At 48.6% G+C, this 13,831-nt stretch overlaps 1 protein-coding gene across 3 annotated transcripts; it reads left to right on the top strand.

Annotated features, from left to right (window-relative positions):
- Positions 1 to 357: 357 nt before the first annotated feature.
- LOC118094484 (uncharacterized) lies at positions 358 to 13,307 on the top strand. 3 transcript variants are annotated; one of them, XM_088655891.1, is made up of 2 exons: positions 358 to 497; positions 11,229 to 13,091. In XM_088655891.1, the coding sequence occupies exons 1-2, from the start codon at positions 489 to 491 to the stop codon at positions 12,948 to 12,950; spliced, it is 1,731 nt and encodes a 576-aa protein (XP_088512017.1). In that variant the 5' UTR covers positions 358 to 488; the 3' UTR covers positions 12,951 to 13,091. The 3 variants fall into 3 exon arrangements, with proteins under 3 accessions (XP_088512017.1, XP_034990857.1, XP_060137662.1); XM_035134966.3 differs by lacking the exon at positions 358 to 497 and adding an exon at positions 5,498 to 5,656 and having other exon boundaries at positions 11,229 to 13,307; XM_060281679.2 differs by lacking the exon at positions 358 to 497 and adding an exon at positions 5,544 to 5,680.
- The last annotated feature ends 524 nt before the right edge of the window (positions 13,308 to 13,831 follow it).

The following is a 13,831-nucleotide window of genomic DNA, read 5'->3' as shown; positions in this document are numbered from 1 at the left end:
CTATGTTGAGGGCAAAGGCGGGGTAAACTTAAAAATCACATACTCAACATACATTTAACCATCCTTTGCCTCTTCCATTAAGAAAAACATACTCTTAATGTAAAATGTGGCATAGATGCAAAAGGGACAGGAAGTGCCAGTGCCTCATGCATCCTGTTCCTGCATCTTCATCTCATTTAACCTATGATGTCCTCGTCTCCCTTGCTGCAGGGGATGCAGCGGCTGGGATTAGTTGATGAGCCACAGTTTTGTATGCATAAAGATTTTGTTCCTCGGCATCTCCAGATGGAGGACCTGACGCTCCGTAGCTGATGAATGGAAAGTAGCCGATGGAAAACCATTTTAAACCCAAGGGGTTCGGGGAGAGCCATGAAACTGCAGGCTAGCTGGCTTGACACCTGTTCTGGAAAAACTGGCAGAAAGCATAATTATCGGTGACATTATTCCAGCCTACAGAAGAAAATAAGACTTGTTGAAGAAGGGTCGCCATGGGAAGGGTAAGTCCTCTTTCACTAAATGTTTTTGAGAGTAAATAAGCATGGGATTGGAGTGATCTGATAAGACAGCATGTCTTTTGACTTTCATAAAGCAGTCCTTTGCTAAAGGACAACTGTGTAAACTTCACAGTCGTGGGGTAAGAGGAGGGGCCTATTTATCAGTTGACAACCACTTAAAGTGCAGGGGAAGATTGTAGACTGTTGCGATTTTCACGAGGGGTTCAGTCACAAAGCGGCAAATTCAGGTTGCCCAGTTCAGATCGATCGGAAGCTCTTGAACAAGAAAATTGCTTCCCCTGCCTCCTGGAAGTTTTGCGACAAGGAAAGTGATGAGGAAATGCACTAGAAAGCATGAGGTGGCTTTTGCTCGATGCAACTTCGTCTAATCTCCCAGCAAACAAATCAGGGCGAATGCTCAATAAGCAGGTCATCAGGAAGCAGGGAGAATAAACAATTCTTGCAATGGGTGCTCCGCGTCCCCGCAAAGGACTTCTGTTTTGGGACCAGAACATTTGAACTTGCTCATCCATGAACTGCAGACGGGAGTGAGCAGCTAGACAGCCAAGGATGCCGATGACACAACAGTAAAAGCAAAATCTAACCATGAAGAAATACAGAAGGATCCGCCCCAAACTAGAGGAACAGGCATAAAAATTACAAATGTGGTTCAGTGTAAGAAAGTGTGACACAGGGATGGGGAAAATCTGTTGGTTTCAGTTTCTCATTTTGAAATCCTTAAGTTCACTTCTGCACATTTCCATATTGCTTTGTGTTTTGTTTTTTTAAAGTCTCCATGAAGCTCAACAAATTTCACCTCAATATACACATTTTGGGGGACAGGGAGTTCCTTAATGCATTTTATGTTGTTTTCACTAATGCACAGTACCCGATTACCGAATAGGCACCAGCCTATGGGCCTTTTCGGTTCCCCACAACAGCGGATCAAAATAATATTGATTTGATTTTGAAAGAAAACTAAAACTAAGCTTTCTTAGTTCAATGTCATCCCACTAGAGTGATGCACAAGGGGGGACCCGAGATTTCAGCTGCCTAGGAATCTCCACAGGGTTTAATCTGGCACAGCTAATATATGCATTTTAAAGTAAAAAAGTGCCCCTATATATGCATTTTGTACACATGACTTGGCTTGGGAACTGCATTGCAAAATTCAGAACATTGCAAAATTTTGAAGGATGGCTGTTTGTTGGTCCATGTATGGTTCTGGCAAGCATGGCGTGTGAATATTCACCTTTAAATACGAACTGAATCAAATATCTAGTGTCAAATCACACACGTGGGGCAGTGTAGGAAGCCTAACTCCACATCTCCATCACTGACAGTGACAGATCAGGGAAGGGATGTTGAGGTCATGGTGAATTTCTCAACCAAAACATTGACTCAGTTTGCAGCAGCTGTGAAACGGGTGGATTCCATGTCAGGAATCATCAGCCAAGGGATTAAAAATAAATCTGCCAGAATGATTGTACAATCTATGTTGCAACTGTACTTGTAATACTGGGTGCCGTTCTGGTCGCTCTGCCTCGAAAAATATACCGTCAGTGGAAAAGTTGCAGAAAAAAACAATCAAAATGGAGGTTGGGATCTCTGAGAAAAGGGAGTTTTAAAAAGGCAAGGGGGACATGATAGAGGTGTTTGAAGTTATGCATAGTGTGGTCGATTGTGTGTGAATAAACATGGTATAGAGAGGAAATCGATGCAGAGAAGTTGAGAAGTTTTTCTTCCTCTCCCATAATACTAGACTTCTGGATGACCCAATAAAGGTGAATGGAAATGCTCCTTTCACACACTGCACAGTTAAACCATGGAACCCCTACCACAAGATGTGATGATGGCTGTCAGCTTGGGACAGCCTCTACACGGGGATTAGGCAAATTCACAGGGAACAATACAGTACTGTAACAATAGCTAGTAGTCAGGGTGGCCTATATAACTTACCTGCAGCATTAGAAGCGGCAGGCCTTTGAACACCAGTTTAATAAAGTGCTTTCCTCTCACCACTTGAGACAAAGACTTTTATTCACTTAACTTGCACAGTGTTCAAGAACATTAACAACCACAGCAGCTGTCACGGTCCGGTCGGCGGGCGGTTGAAGCCCTGGCTGAGGACGTCAGGACCAGAGGCAAGATGGTGGTGTAGAAGCAGGAACAGGTGCAGGGCTGAGGATCCAGCAGCAGGCAGTCGCAGAGTCAAGGAGCAAGGCAGAGGCAAAGGTCTGGGAGTCAAAGAGCAAGGCGTCGGCAAGGCGAAGGTCCAAGTGTCGAGGAGCAAGGCGGCGGCAAGGCGAAGGTCCAAGGGTCGAGGAGCTACCGAAGGCAAGGCAAGTCTCCAAGGAGCAAGGCGTCGGCAAGGCAAGGGTCGAGGATCAAGGCGTCAGCAAGGCAAGGGTCCAAGGAGCACGGAGCAAGAGGCCAGATGCAACCAGGCAGGGATAGTGTTGCTGTGGCAAAGAGCTGAAGGGAAATGCTGAGCTTTTATCCCTCCCAGCTCCTGCCACCAGGTGCAGTGAGGTATCAAGTGGCCTCACCTGAGTGGCCACTCCTTGCTTCTCCAGCACAAGCTGAGGCAGGCCCCAGTCCTGCAAAGCACTACAGGCCCCAGAGCATGACTCCTGCCCATACTCCTGACAGCAGCCGATGAATATGAAAAATAAAAATGTGAGACGAAAAGAAACAATCATGCCAAATAGCAACAGCATGATTAGAAATGGATTCAAAATGTTCCACAGAACAGGGATCCCCATAAACCAGGGGTGGGAAACTTATGGTCCTTCAGATGCTTTTGTAGATGCATTTCCACTAGATCTCTAAAACAAGTTTGAGACACACTTGGATTTTTAATACATAAAATGCCTTGTGAGTCCCCATCTAATCTTGCCCATTTCGTTGCCCCCCCCCAAATTATTTTTATTATTTCCCCAAATTATTACAAATCAAACCAAATGAATTTAATACAATTTCTTAAAAATGAGGTTTCCCATCCCTGTTCCAAACATATGATCATTATCATTTCCTCGCATAGCCACATCATTTCTTATTTAGACTCCAGTTGACACCCTTCACTTGCCGTTAAACCATTCTTCCAGCTGGCCGCTTTTTTCACCTTACAAACAACACCTCCGTTACATTTTATAAATAATTAATCCATTTCATTGTTGGTCCGGACCTTGTGCGCTGGGAAAGTTAATTACTACTGTATCTTCCATTGTTTGGTTCTCTGCAGTGTTTATCTGGATGGGACAAGGTGACATTCCATTCCTTCCGCTGTTTACAGACTAGCTTATGAGCTGCAGCCATAAATTCATGGAGTACATATCCAAACTCTGCCATTAAAGTTCCACTTTGGAGTTCTTCCTTTGCACACAGTTAAAAGCAATATCTTTTCTCAAATTCGGCCTCATTTACCGCATCTGTTCGGCAGCAGTCCGTTCCCCTTCCACTCCATCCCTCCAACAGCACTCCTAGTCCAGTCCAGGAAATTTTTAAGAAATTGCATTCAGCCTTGGTCGCGTGAGGAAGGCATAGTAAAACCTTGTCAGTCCAGGAGTGCCTCTTGATTAATGCCAATTGTCCGGATTATTTAGGAACCAACCACAAAATCATGCCTGAGACGGAGGCTCGTCCATGGCAGGGACACACTCCCAGGTCTGCCTTTCAAGTTGGCCGACACTGTCATAGTCCTGTGGTGCCAGCCACAGCAGAGCTCAGTGGAGGGGGAAGCCAGCCAACCAGCCAAGTCTCAGAGGGGAACTTGCCTGGAGGCAGAGTCCGCAAACAAGGTCCAGTCCAGTCCTAAGGTCAGGAGTATCTCAGTTCACGTAGTCAGACGATCTGGGGTTCAAGAAAGCCGAGGGTCTATGGTCACGAGAAGTAAGAAGCAGCAAGGTCTGGTCAGGAATGGCGAATGTCGTTTCCAGCGACTGACTGAGTCTGGAAACCCTGCTTAAGAAAGCTGGAGCCAGCTGGTTCTCATCAGGAGCAAGAAGGCTGATCAGCAGCAGGTAGAATCACTTCTGCTCCTTCAGACTGCTGCTCAGCAGGTGAAGCCGACTCCTGGCCCATGACAGACACAGGCTTGAGTGGCGCAGCGGGATGCAGTGAGCTCCCCAGACCCCACTGAGGAACACTGCCAGGATTTTTGCATCATAAATCCTGGCTTTCCCCTGTCTGAACATCCGCACTGCCCGCTGGGCAGCGAGGAGTTACTGCCATTGACTTGTGACATAGCTGGAAACCTAATCTTCTAACATTTAGTTATTGGTGTGTGTTTTCCTTTTTGTAAATCTACCGAAGACTAGCCAAAAATATAAGCTGGATTTAGGGGTTTTCTCAGGACGATGGAGGGTATGTGGGCTGTGTCCCGTTGGCAGAGTGGTGGCAGCCCTTATTCTGATAGGAAGTGCTCCGCCGTTGGGGGACAAAAATAAATAAATGGGTTGAGGAGGGTCAGTTGGTGGGGAGTGAGAAATGTCTCTATTTTCATCTGAGGAATATGGGAGGGTACTAAAAAAAAGCATTGGTCCTAGCATGAGGAAGGTGTTTGGTGCTTTGCTTCAGGCTGCAAAAGGCTCTCATTGTCACTGGCATTCTAAGTTTGCAAAAGAGGCGGGTTTGGGTGGGAGTCAGAGAAATGGGATAATCTGGGAGGCGGTTGGTTCTTTCCCATTATCTTTGGGGAAATCGGGAGCTGTCAGCTTTTCCTGCATTTGTGGTTTTAGGGGCAGAGTCTCGGGATTTTCTCTGTGTAGGCAGCAGGAACCTTTGCAAAATATCCTCGGATGCGGTCTCCTCTGTGCAGTGGCATTAATCACACTAATGATCAGGAAGAGCCTTTGTTTTGCCACAACAGCCCGAGATGCCCTGTGGGCGGCTGTGGAATTTCTTGGCAGCAGAAGTCAGGCTGCCTGGCGAGGGCAGGAACCCAAGTGAACAGGGAGTGACTCAATATATTGCCGGGCCCTGCCACACGTTGTCGGTGTCTTCACCTGTGCTCTCGGTCTGACTGGCAGGTTGTTTGGCTGCCTCCAAACTAGGATATACACTGCAGGATTCAGGATCAGCTGTGGTTTGGCAGGAGGGTCTGAACTCCAAAGCAGGACGGATGAAAGAAGAAGGGGAAACCCACGTAGCCAAGATATCAGGTACGGAGAGGAGAGTGAACAGGGGTACGTACATTTATTGGCTAACAGGGGCAAGGAGCTAACTTGGCCCAGTGGTTTTGTTTTCTGAGAAATAAAACGAAAGAAGTAACTTGTGAAGGGGACGACTCCGTGGCAGGTTAAGTCACTGCACAAGAAAACTGAGAACCTCGGGATAATATATCGTGCGGTAGGAAGGCACTGGAGGATGAGAGAGCCTTGAAGGCAGAAGTTCACAGCTTAGGAGAATTCCACCGCATTTATTAACTGACAGTTTAAAATGAAGGCGGATTAGAAATCAAAGCATTTTTAAAAAGACCCAATAATACTAAAAGAAAAATCTCACAGAAATAAGCAAACATATGTACCGCCAGACAAGATGCCACATTAGTGTAAAGCTGAATTTTGGAATGCATTGGCCTCATGTTTGGTGGAAGGGGAGAGAAGCAGAGTTTTAACCAAAGCCTAGTGCAGCTGGCAGTGGGGTGATCATCTTATAAAGTAGTTGTGTTCTATGTTACAGATCAAGCACTGCTAGGAGATTCCTGGGAACTGCAGTTTGTTATGGTGCTGGGCGTTGCAGTTCTGTGAGTGGTCACGTACAGTTCCCAGGATTCTTTGGGGGGGGGCTTTATGCTCTGAGCCTCTCTCCAGCTTGCTGCCTTTATCAGCATACACATCCCTCTAGGTCACATCACAGACAACTCTCAACTCTCTGCTTCAAACACCGGATTTATCTTCTAACTTAACTCTGAGCTGAGGCTGGCACAGAGCCCCCTCTCCTTGGCTTTCTTAAAGGCCCATTACCTTCCCTCCTAATGGCTCGTCTCCCAGGTGATCTCCTGGACGTGGGGAGCTGGCTCCAGGGTTTAGCAGTCTGGCGTCCAGTTTAGCTCCCCAAGCCTTGACTAAATTCTAACACCTACTAGACCTAGGGAATTAGGGGAGCCTGGCACCTAGAAACCCATAACAATATGTTAGTGGCTGAAAGATTCCACTGTTGGGATTAGATGAGTGAAAACATGTGAGGAGAGGCAAGTCCGAAGGAAGGAATATGGGGGCTGTGAAAATGTTCCACCAAAGAAACATAAGACAGAAGAAAACTTCCAGAGACAGTTCTACCAGGTCTTGCTTCCTGTTGATAGGAGGCACCCGCACTAGACATTTAAAGCAATATCATACCACATACCAAAAGGGACCCAGGTGGCGCTGTGGTTAAACCACTGAGCCTAGGGCTTGCTGATCAGAAGGTCGGCGGTTCGAATCCCTGTGACGGGGTGAGCTCCCGTTGCTTGGTCCCAGCTCCTGCCAACCTAGCAGTTCGAAAGCACGTCAAAGTGCAAGTAGATAAATAGGAACCGCTACAGCGGGAAGGTAAACGGCGTTTCCATGTGCTGCTCTGGTTTGCCAGAAGCGGCTTTGTCATGCTGGCCACATGACCTGGAAGCTATACGCTGGCTCCCTCGGCCAATAATGCGAGATGAGCGCGCAACCCCAGAGTCGGTCACGACTGGACCTAATGGTCAGGGGTCCCTTTACCTTTACCTTTACCATACCACTTTAAACTGTCATGGCTTTTCCCAAAGGATACTGGAAAGTGTACTTTGTTACGGGTGATGAGAATTGTTAGGAGAACTGTATTCCCTTCACACCGCTACATTTGCCAGATCTCCTTGGGAAGAGGGATTGACTGTTAAACCACTCTGAGGATTGTACCTCTGAGAGGGGAATAGGGGGGTCACCTAACAACTCTGGACACCTTTAAGAACCTACAGTCCTTGTGGTGGCGGGGGCGGAAACATAGGTGCTTAGATGTTGCTTTAAATTCACATGGAGCCTTAGGTCTGCTTTGTAACAGTTGCATTTGTATTTACCATATATACTCAAGTATAAGCCTACTTTTCAGCACCAAAAATGTGCTGAAACAGCCACCCTCGGATTATATTAGAGTGAAGCGGGCGGCGGCAGAGAAAGGCACAGGACCGGGGGTTTGGAGAACTGCGACTCTCTGAACCCCCGTCCTATGCCTGCTCTGTGTGAGGCGGCGGGGAGGGAGAAGTGGCGAGGAAGGGATCCTTCCTCGTCGCTTCTCCACACACACACCCCGCCGCCAACAGCTGGGAAAGGCATAGGATGGTATTTATTTTTGTTTTTGAAATTTACTAGTAGCTGCTGCATTTCCCACCCTCGGCTTATACTCGAGTCAATAAGTTTTCCCAGTTTTTTTGAGGTAAAATTAGGTGCCTCGGCTTATATTCGGGTCGGCTTATACTCAAGTATATACGTATATAGTAATATGCATAGAAATAACACACAGAGGAAGAGAGGCCCACCTACATGGCAGCAGATCCAGTACCTATATCAGAATTCGAGAGAGAGAGAGATCTAATACTCCAAGCTTCAGTCAACTCAGCACAACACAACTCCCTCTCTGTGTCCCCGTCTTTCATTCAGAAACAAAGGGCACTGCTGCGTGAGCTGCTCACCGAGCACGTATCCTGATTTGTTTGCAGGGAGATTAGGCAACAGCTGCATGCACACCATATCTTTAAAGCACGCACCCCAAAGTAATCCTGGGAATTGTCGTCTGTACCCTCACAGATCTACAAATCCTAGCTCCCATAACAAACTACAGCTCCAGGGATTATTTGGAAGGTGGGGAGTGATGTCACATTATTTAAATGTATAGGGTATATGCAGCCAGAAGCTATTTAATGAATATTCATTCTGATTTGCTGGTGGAGTGGTTAGATGACATTCCTTCAAAGGAAGTGTCATCCTACATTTCCCAATAGTTTTGCTTATCACAAAAACTCTGAGATTTTGGGGGAAGCGGGTTTGCTGAGCAAGGCCTCAGAATCGACAAAAATTGTGCAACCTGAGTTTGCAAGTGTTTGACTGAAACCCATCCAGCAATTTTCAAGAGTCTGGAGGTGCTCAGAGAGGCATTCCCAACCGCCAAGAGATCGTCTCCTATTAGTTCCCATGAATGAAACATCAAGCAACCATCCTGGACTACAAACCAGCAATCTGCCTGACAAAGGAATATTCTGCTAGCAGCTGTCATGCTAATGTTGAAGGAAGTAAACAGGCCTAGCCCTGCAATCTGGGCCAAGTGACCTGCTTCAAGTGGAGCAGATGAAGGCAGGGACTATAATGCCTGAACAAGGCCTCAAGGCCTCTTGAAAGGTTGGCCTTAGCTGTGGGTAAATCAGAGAAAGGGGGATGTTATGTACTAAGTACATACCTAGTACATAACAGGGGAGAAGGAGACAGAAGGAAAGAAACTGATGAGGGAACAGGCATGAAGAAAAGAGTGGACAAAAGAGGATGACCGTGAAAGTCAAAAGGAAATGGAAATGCGGAAGAGGGGAGGAAGGGAAGTCCAGTGCTGGCTGGACCAGAGGTTATCAAGCTTGAATCACTGCAGGATTATGGGGCTGGCATGCTTCAGAGAAGGTTTCCCCAAGCCTGGGTTGTTTACTGAGGTTTCACTCTGGAAAGGAACAGAAGGCTGGAGACAGAAAGCCAGGCGTTAGCAAACCTGGCAGGTAAGGCTTAAACAGGGCACTTCCAGACCGCCACAGTTTTCGGTTGGGATTCGATCACATACCTGCCAGTTAAGGTTGCCCAATTGCAGTTGGTCAGGAGGCCTTGCACAACAAACCACTTTCTGAAATGTTTGGATTTTTTTCCGACAAGGAAAGCATTGGGGAAATGCTTTGGAAAGTGTGGCATAACTCCTGCTTGAGGCAAGTCATCTAACCTCCGCACGAGCAAATTGGGTTGCATGTAGGATAAGCCTATCAATGACAACAAGCCAGTGTCAGAGGCAATAAGCCTCTGAGTACCAGTTCCTGGGAATCAGAAATTGCATACAAAGTGTCCTGATTTTCCAGGGACAGTCCTGGAATTACAAAAGCCACCCCGGTTTTTCATTTGATACTGCAATGTCCTTATTTGCCCCACCAGCGTTGAGCTCAGGGGGGGAGAATGAGCTGGCCACTGCTTGCCAGCCTTCCTTCGGCAGCTTGTAGCCGCTGCTGGAGAGCAGGTGAAGAGGAGGAGAGGCTGCCGCTACCGCCAAAGCCCAGCCTTGCGTGACAGCCAGGGGCGAACGGAGCGGAGTGTGAAGAATCTTGATTTGATTTTTTTTAATATAAAAAATGCTTTGTGCATCTGCATCTAATCTCACCCCTTTCTAAAATTTATTTATTGGTGTGTGTTTTTCTTTTTGTAAATCTACCAAAGAATAAACTAAAATAAAACCAGGATTAAGGGGTTTTCTCAGGACGGTGGAGGGCGCCTGTGCTGTGCCCCGTTGGTGTCATGGTGGTGTCACTTCTGAAAGGAAATTCTCTTCGGGACGGGGACAAAAAAAAAGAGGGGGTGTTGCGCAGGGTCAGTTGGTAGGGAGTGAGGAATGTCCATTTTCATCTGAGGAATGTTGGAGGGTGTGATATTAGGAAAGTGTTGTTGCGCCAGGTCCTGTGTGGCCACTGTGAGACCAGGCAGCTGTCAGGGACCGTGCTGCGGAGGGCTGCAATGAGGAGGAATGGTGGGAGCCACCTCCTCCTCCCTGCTCTGCTCCTGAATCTTCCCAGGAGCAGGAGGACAGTATAGATTTAGAACAGTGGTTTGCAGAGGGGCATAGTTCAGAAGGCAGAAGCTGGCAAATACTGGATGGGGAACAGCTAGCAGAAGAAACACGAAGAGAGAGAGAGTTAACAGATTCACAGTCTCTGGATAGTATCCACCCCCCATCTCCAAATTCACAGAGAACTCAGAAAATGTCAGAACAGAAAGCACAGAGGCTACAGGCCCAGAATACAAGATGTAGGAGTGACGTAGATTAATTAGGGACGGAGGGGGGAGTGACCCTTATTTGGGAGCACCTCCATTCTGGGTAGATGCTTTCTTTTGTCCTTCGCTGTGTTTATTAAAGAAACTAACTGGTAAGAACTCCTTTCGCTTGATCTGCTCATTTACAGCCATGGTGGAGGAAGCCGATTCCCCAAAGCCTGACAGCTGCAGGACTAGATGGGCCTTTGGCCTGATCTACTGGGGCTCTTCCTGTGTCCTCAAATCATCCTGGAAGCCGAGGAAGAGAATTCTGTGCTTTCCCCCTTCGCCCCACAGCCCAGTTTGGCTCAGGCTCACCCCAAATAACGCAAACACACTGACTAGATTCGGTGTGGGGGAGGCAGGAGGCCTTCCATGGGCATCGCTCCCCGAACAAGTCCATCTTCTCTATGTCACAGTGCATTCTCCCCATTTTTTTTTGTGATGAGCCCAATGTGGCTAACACCCAGAAGGAGAGGGCAAGGCAGGTATAGACAGCCATTTCCTCTCTTCGCTTGTGTGGTTGCTTGCATAGGACAGATGAACAGGAAGTGAGGGCAAGGAGGGGGCTAAAGGCTCTGAGGGTCGGCAGTGGGGCCCTTGTTGTGGAGTGTAGCTCAGTTAATGCCCAGTGGTACCAAATCCAGGTGCTGGCCCTGGGTAGAATTCCAATGCAGGTTTCTGCCTGAGCCCTAACCTCCCCTTTCCCACCCCTACCCCTGTCTCTCCACAGATGTCCATCATCCTCTCAGGTCTTATCCATCTCTTTCGGCCATTGCTGTCCTCCCTCTCCGGTGCACTCGACTGCGAGGGCTTGAACCCATGGTACTTCCTGCTGGGCCTCCGCATCATGGCCATCTTCTTCGCCAACGGCCCCTGGGACAGGATCAAAGACGACACCAGCTGCAGTATCGTCGAGCCCGACCGCGACCTGTCGCGAGAGTTCTGCACAGCCCTGTGCTTCGACCAACATTTCCCCGTCTCCATCGGAGCGACGTGGGCGCTGGTATTCATCGCGTTGATCCTTCTTGTAGGGCTCCTGCGGCTCACCACCCCCAAGGAGAAGAAGAAGAAGAAGAAGAAGAGAGAGAAAGAGGATAGGGATAGAAGGGAAGGCTTGTCCATTGTTGCCACAGCATCCCACACTGGCGCCCCTGACATATCCACAATCTACAACGTTGGGCGCGGTGGTCTCACTAGGCACTATGGCCACGAATTCCACCACAATCTCCACCCTGCCCACCATCCTTACTATACCCACTGGAATGATTGGCACGGGGGGCATGCGGCCCCCATGGCCGAGGGGTATGGCCCCAGTGTGAGCTATGGTCCAACAGACACTAGGCCGGACAAGATGGCCGCACATCAAGGCCACATGCGGCAAACCACTGCGGCATCCTATTGCGGCGAAAAGGAGCAGTGCCACGTGGCCACCAAGAGCACCCCGGCCTCCCTTAGCGGCTCACCTTACATAGGCAAAATGCCCCCTCAGTGTTGGTCAGGGGACGAGCACAGAGAGCCCCTCCATTGGAGATATACCGACCCTCAAGACTCGGGTGGTTTGGCTAATGACGGGTATGCAATGGGCATACCTAAAAGATACATCGGCCAAGGTATTCGTGAAGGTGGCAAATACAGCACGGCCACCAAATGTAAGTCAGACACTGAAGGCAGCATGGGCTACGTCCCCGCCCATCCCAGGGTAGAAGAAAAAGCAAACATGGCCATCAAACGCAGGCCGGCTCAGGGGTGTAAGGTGCACGTCCAGCGCCATGTAACCTTTGACGCCACAGGCAGGAGTGATGGGGACTTTGGAAGCAATGTGTGCAACCAGCCGTGGATGGCTGGAGACTCCCACTGCAAGCCCGTTGGCCAGGCAAAGGTCATGGCTGGACCAGGCACGGCTGCCAGGCCGATGCTGTGTTACCATGGAGACACGGCCTGCACATGCACCGAGGCTGAGCCATGTCACGCGACCCCGCCGGGTGAAGCTGCCCACCACGACGACCGACACAGAGAATCTTCTTCTAGGCGGAAGAAGAGGCCCAGGATCACTAACATCTGTGGTGTCCCCCTCTTTGATATCTGGGTGGGACTTATCCTTGCCTTGGAGATCTCTTTCCTCTGTGTCATCTTCATCTTCCAGATGCCCAGGCTTTTGGGTGCGTATTGGATATGCACCCCGTCGAGTGCCAGGTGCCAGCAGAGGATTGAGTGTGCTGTGAGGGGCAGGGCTGAGAAGCGGGTGGCGCTGTGGGGGCTGGTCTTCACCTCCGTCCTTTTCATCATCACCTGCGCCGGCTACTTCCACCTGCGGATGTGCTGGAACGAGAGCTGCCAGAGAATGTGCGGGGAGAAGGAAGAGGAAAGCCACGAAGAAGTGTGCTCGGAGGAGACGGAGGAGAAGGAGGAGGACGACAACAGCAGCAACAGACGGCCTGAAGTGGGGGTGTGAGAAGGGTGGCGAGAGGCCCAGACAACCACGTCAAGCCTCGGGTCACAGGCTCGCATCAGAACTGAACGTTCCTCCATACAAAAAGAAGTCCCCTCTCAGGAAAAATCAAAAGGAGGATTCTGGGAACTGTAGTTTGTTGAAGGTGCTAAGGGTTGTTGGGAGACCTGTATTCCCACCCCAAAGCTACAATTCCCAGAGTTCCCAATGAAGAGGGATTGGTTGTTAATTTGCTGTTTAGGGAAGTTTTAAATGTTTGATGCTGTACTGTTTTTAATATTCGGTTGGAAGCCGCCCAGAGTGGCTGGGGAAACCCAGCCAGATGGGCAGGGTATAAATAATAAATTATTATTATTATTATATTATTATTATTATTATTATTGCTCTGAAAATTGCAGTGGGGGGGTTATCAGCCGGAGCATACGGGAGCGCAGTTCTGGCACCTCTCGCATGGGCACCATTGTAGGCCGGCGCTTCGCCTGCCCACTTCTGTTGTTGGAAAGATCTTTGCAAAGTTTAGACTTTGCTTGATTTTCTTGCGCTACTGGTAAAGAGTGCTAGCAATGTATTTATTTTACTTCCTTTCCTTTTTTTTTTAAATGTGCCATTTCAGTGCAGTGCTTATTTGTGACAGCTCACGCTGGTTCTGCGAATGGGGAGTACCAATTAGTCGAGAGAGATTTTTGTGGTAGATGAGAGTGCTATAAAATTAAAGGTTGTTATATGGGCCGGGTGAATGCTAATTTGGATTGTCACACTGCTGTTTATGAAGCAAGATTAAAAAATGGGGCGGGGGGGGGGAGGAGAGAATAAAGCAAGATGCTTCCTGAGCCATTTCCCCGCAGCAAGTTAGCTATAATGACTTCAAGAAATCCCTTAAGATC

This window comes from Zootoca vivipara, chromosome 12 (genome assembly GCF_965207765.1).
Source record: "Zootoca vivipara chromosome 12, rZooViv2.hap1.1, whole genome shotgun sequence".
NCBI classification, from domain to species: domain Eukaryota; kingdom Metazoa; phylum Chordata; class Lepidosauria; order Squamata; family Lacertidae; genus Zootoca; species Zootoca vivipara.
The sequence above is the reverse complement of the archived record's forward strand: the minus strand, read 5'-3'. Positions and strand labels throughout refer to the sequence as shown.